The sequence below is a fragment of the Nuphar pumila genome, chromosome 1 (assembly GCF_984573655.1).
Source record: "Nuphar pumila chromosome 1, dmNupPumi1.hap1.1, whole genome shotgun sequence".
Lineage (NCBI taxonomy): Eukaryota > Viridiplantae > Streptophyta > Magnoliopsida > Nymphaeales > Nymphaeaceae > Nuphar > Nuphar pumila.
The window spans coordinates 37,086,185-37,090,972 of NC_143249.1; the positions used below are offsets into that span (position 1 = coordinate 37,086,185).

General features: G+C 41.2%; 1 protein-coding gene across 1 annotated transcript; it reads right to left on the reverse strand.

The window, feature by feature from the left end:
• Positions 1-231: 231 nt before the first annotated feature.
• Positions 232-3,333, reverse strand: LOC149848705 (large ribosomal subunit protein eL42). Its single transcript, XM_089996983.1, has 4 exons — positions 3,271-3,333; positions 859-1,038; positions 703-777; positions 232-602 (listed from the first exon to the last, which is right to left on the reverse strand). The coding sequence occupies exons 1-4, from the start codon at positions 3,271-3,273 to the stop codon at positions 543-545; spliced, it is 318 nt and encodes a 105-aa protein (XP_089853109.1). The 5' UTR covers positions 3,274-3,333; the 3' UTR covers positions 232-542.
• Between the last annotated feature and the right edge of the window lie 1,455 nt (positions 3,334-4,788).

Genomic DNA, 4,788 nt, shown 5'->3' on the forward strand with positions numbered 1-4,788 from the left:
AGGCTTCAACATTCACAAAAGGGAACCACACTCAGTGAGTGCATTTTTGCATGTTTGCAGTACCCCTGGTGAAAGTTCTAAAATGTGATTCAAAATCACAAGAAACCTGTGAAAATTACAAAATCACAGGTGTTGCAAACATCCAGTAATTGTGGTGTGAATGATCAGTCTCCCCATTTAACTGGGGGATGGCCTACCAAAGACCCATTTAAAGTCTAAACTAACAAAAACTCAACAGTAAATCTAGCAATTTTACCATGGCCAGAAAGAGAAACATGAATAACAAAATTCAACTGAACAAAAAAAAAACACATAGGCGGTCATTCCACCATGTCTAATTTAAGACGTCCAATGCTCCAACCAAAAGAGCTAAAAGGGGGGGAAATGCCTATTATATGTTTCTCTTTCCTACTTGCAATAAAAAACAACCACCACAAGCTTCAAATCCTACAAACCATGAAATTTGTATGTCCTCCCATCCTTGACCAGGACAACTATGTCCATCAAAATGCCAATGTCTACATCGAAAGCAAGCAATATACCTAGAAGAGAGAGGTTCCTTTTCCCTTCTTATCTCCACCAATTTCGAAGTGCTTGCAGCGCTGCAGATCAGAAACAATTCAAGTCAATCCTAGAGGAATGGAAAACCGAGCAAGGAAAACAAGACACTCGACAACCAAACGCAATAGGGCAATAACCCACCTTAATTGGGTGCTGTGATACGTGCTTGCAACTTTGGCATTGCAACCTCAACACAATCTTCTTTGTTGTTTTGGCCTGCAACCAAACACCATTCCTCAAATGAGAAGCCTGTTTGGATTATCTTCTCTAAATCTTCTTTAACCAAAGGGCATATACCTTCTTGTGAAAGACAGGCTTGGTTTGACCTCCATATCCAGATTGTTTCCTATCATAACGTCGCTTCCCTTGGACAGCCAAACTATCCTTTCCCTTCTTATATTGAGTAACTTTGTGCAAGGTATGCTTCCTACATTCCTTGCTCTTGCAATATGTTTTCTTAGTTTTGGGGACATTCACCTGCACATTCCATGCTACTTATTCATCACCAGCCAAACAATGGAAAATGGATGGCATGCCTCCAATAGGAAAACTCTTCGCAGCATAACGAGCAAACTGTTTTCCAATAAACCAGACCAAGGTATGGATTTGAAAAGTATAAAAAATGCAGAAAAGGTCTTTCACATAGTTAGGAATGCAGCATACTTCAACGCACAAAGATTGCTAAAAATGTATAGAAAGAGTGGAATTTCAAAACAAACAACATTTGATAACTGACCGATTGTTTAACACATAAAATAGCATCAATAACTCACTAATAAACTGCAGTATGAGAGGTGTGTCCGTTGTGTGTGAGGTGGGTGCGTGTGTGGTGTGTGAAGTGTAAGTGTGCAAGCATACGCACACACATGTGGTAAACAAGGAGTTTCATCATGAAGAGTTAACAACAATATTTTGCCAAACAACTGCAAATGTAGATGTATCCCCATGTGTGTGTGTGTGTGTGTGAGTGTGAGTGTGAGCGTGGGCTTGGTAGGTTGGAGAAGGGGGTAGCACAACAAATTGCAACCAACTTAAGATTGTGTGGAGAGCCAAGCAAGAAACAACAAGTATCTAATCCACCAAATACTTCTGAGATCAGTGTAAGAGAAACAAGTTAAGGAAACATGAGACGCTTTAAGTTATCCCATTCAATTCAGTAGAATGACCAATGCACCCCTAGTATGGTATCAGGTAGTCTGATTCAGCAACGAAACCAAGTTCTCAACATTGGCACACAATTAAGGGTTAAAGCTACAAACTATGGCCATAATTTCATTTCTTCAGATGCTAGGGCACCCCAGCAGTCATTGTCGTAAAGTAAGCAGTACAAATAACCCATAGTGAAATTGCAAACCACATTTCCAGACTCGATCTAAATCATGCCAGAGCCTAGATGTAAAAGGGGTGTCACCATAGCCTGTAGTATATCACAGCATAGATTTGCACATGAGGCATTCAATCATGATAAACACCTTATTTTCTCACCAGCACACCACAAATATACCATGATAGTTATCACACTCTAGAAGCAAGTCAATGTGTACTAGGGATGCACAACGAGCGGAGCTAACTCAGGCTCGGCCGGTTTAAGTTTGGGTCTAGCTCGTCCGAATATAAAAATGATTGTTGTAAGTTGTAACCCAACGGTTAAGGTGTTAGATCTGGCTGAAAGGGGTCGGGTTCAAATCCCACCCCATATACCACACTTTTCCAAAAGAGCTTTTGAAAACTTGCCAAGCTCGAGCAAAGCTGAGCTCAGCTTGAGTTTGAATCAATCCGGGTTCGGACAATGGATGATCAACCTAGGCTCGAGCTTGACATCTGCTTTGATTAAAGAGCCGAGCTCGAACAGGCAAGTCTCGGCTCGAGCTTGACATCTGCTTTGATTAACGAGCCGACCTAGAACAGGCCAGTCTAGGCTCGAGCGTGGCTCGTGTGCAGCCCTAATGTTTACAATACAAAGGGTCCCTACGGGTTACAAAACAGTTCTCGGAATAAGGAAAGCACAATAAGGTTCATCCTCTTTAGAAAATGAACTCCTGAAATGAACAACTTAATCTGTCTTATACTCTTCATGTTGAGGAACAATAAGATTTGCATAAATGCCCAACTCTTACTTTATCACAATAATCAGCATAAAATGAGAACCCAGATTTTAAAATTAAAACTAGAAGACACAGTTTGTGCGTATCATCCACAACAGACAAATCACGGAAGATACCAAAGAAAGTGCATATGCCAAATAAGAAATTAGTCTATTAATCTAATGCAGATTCCACCACTATTTCCTCCAATCCACACAACCCACCATTCTTTCCCTAAAAAACACATATTGGTTCGGTTCAACCATTTGATTCGATACAGGTATAAGCACTACAGATCTATCACTAATTCATGCGTAAACCCATAAAACAGGAACCAAAATAATAAACTGGAGACCAAAATGAAACATAGAGGGAAAAAAATCAATTCCAATCTTTTTGGAATAGAGGAATAGGATGCAACCGTTACTTCTAGTAGCAGTAACCGAATCGAAAAAAAGAAGCCACTAAGAGGGAAAATCAACAACAGAGAACGAAACAACAGCCCCAAAAATTAGATTCCTGGAGGCGAGGTGTTGAACCATGATTCAAGCACAAAGTTTTCTATGAGGAATCAGATCGATGAGGAACGAATGAACCACCGATTGAGAGAGAGAGAGAGAGAGACCATTGTTGCGGATGGGATGAGGGCCTGCTCGCTTCCGCACACGACGACCCCCGCGTTAGGGTTTTGCAAAGATTGGGGGTGCTAAATAGGTCAGGGCCAAAATATCAGTAAGGTCCTCATATAATATTGTTTTTTAACATAAGTGCACTCGACTCCCGTGCTCTCATTTTTTGTATATTTTTTTTTTTATATTTACACGTAGAACAACCCCAAGATTAGAGACGTCCTGGCAGTGTAAATAGGGGTGTCAATAGGCCTGGTTTACCCGGACCCGATCCAAACCAAAACCCTATAGGGCCCGGTATAGTAATAAATAACAAGACTCGATTAAGATCCGAGTCCAGACCCGAAAATCTGATTAATACATGGACCTGGGTATAGTTTGTAAAATTTTATACCAGTTCCGGATCCAACCTGAGTTTCAATTAAGACCCGCAATTTTTCAATGTAAAATTGATAGAAAATGTGGTTTTACTGGGTATGGTTCATGTAACTTTTATCAGATCCGGGTATAGTTTGACTTATAATAGACCCAATTAGACCTGGGTCTGGTCCCAATACTACACCCAGAAATCGGGTCCAAGTCTGGTACCATGGGTCTGAACCAAACCCAACCCATTGACACGCACTTGACCTCAGGGATCATTTTAGCACTTGAACCTTAGAATTTTGTTAATCACAACATGGAAATGTGTCGTGTTTTGTCGGACCAAGTGTTTATTCGAGCCATTGTGGTAAGCGAGGTCTTGTGCTAAGCTGAAGGCCCAGGTTCGAATCCCTTTGCCACATTTGGCTTAAGAGATGTCTAGTAGGGGTCTGATTAACCCCAGCTTGCCTTTAAATAAATAAAAAAGGTTTACTCGAGCCATTGTCCATATCAAAAGTTGCTTACTACAGTGTACGAGTCGCCGCCCAAGCCCAACCACGAGTAAACCTGGGTGGATGGGTTCATTAGAGGTGACATGTGCATGAGAGAGAGAAGATGGCACATCAAGTGCAATCTCATTGTACATTTCAGTGTGCCCTTATGTTGGGCAGTCAGGTGTAGGGGTGGCAAAATCTGACACCACCCACCAACACGCTTCTTAGACGGGTTAGGGTTTGGCTTAAACGGGTTTGTGTCGTAAATAGGTGGATCCGCCTAACCCATTTATTAAACGGGTCGTGTTCGTGTTATGGGTATGCCAACCCGTCAACCCGTTTGACCCTTTTAATAAACGGGTTAGGCGGGTGAGTCAACCCGTTTACACGGACTCGTCAACCTGCAACCCGTTTATATATATATATATATATATATATATATATATATATATATATATAAAAACTTATCTAACCGGAACTCCTGTTTGACCAATAGTCCGAACCAAACCAAATCGTAAACAAAAATGTCTATGTTATCGGGTTGACCTGTTTAATAAACGGGTCGCTGTGTCGTGTAATTGTGTCATGTCGACCCGACACATTTATTAAACGGATTAACCGTGTCGTGTCGGGTTACCTGTTTAATAAATAGATCGT

What these genes read in the sequence shown, in the direction of transcription:
- LOC149848705 (XM_089996983.1), bottom strand. An exon ending in AGCCTGTCTTTCACAAGAAG is followed by an intron (nt 778 to 858) that starts GTATATGCCCTT and finishes GTTTGGTTGCAG; the next exon opens with GCCAAAACAACAAAGAAGAT. An exon ending in TATCACAGCACCCAATTAAG is followed by an intron (nt 603 to 702) that starts GTGGGTTATTGC and finishes TCTGATCTGCAG; the next exon opens with CGCTGCAAGCACTTCGAAAT.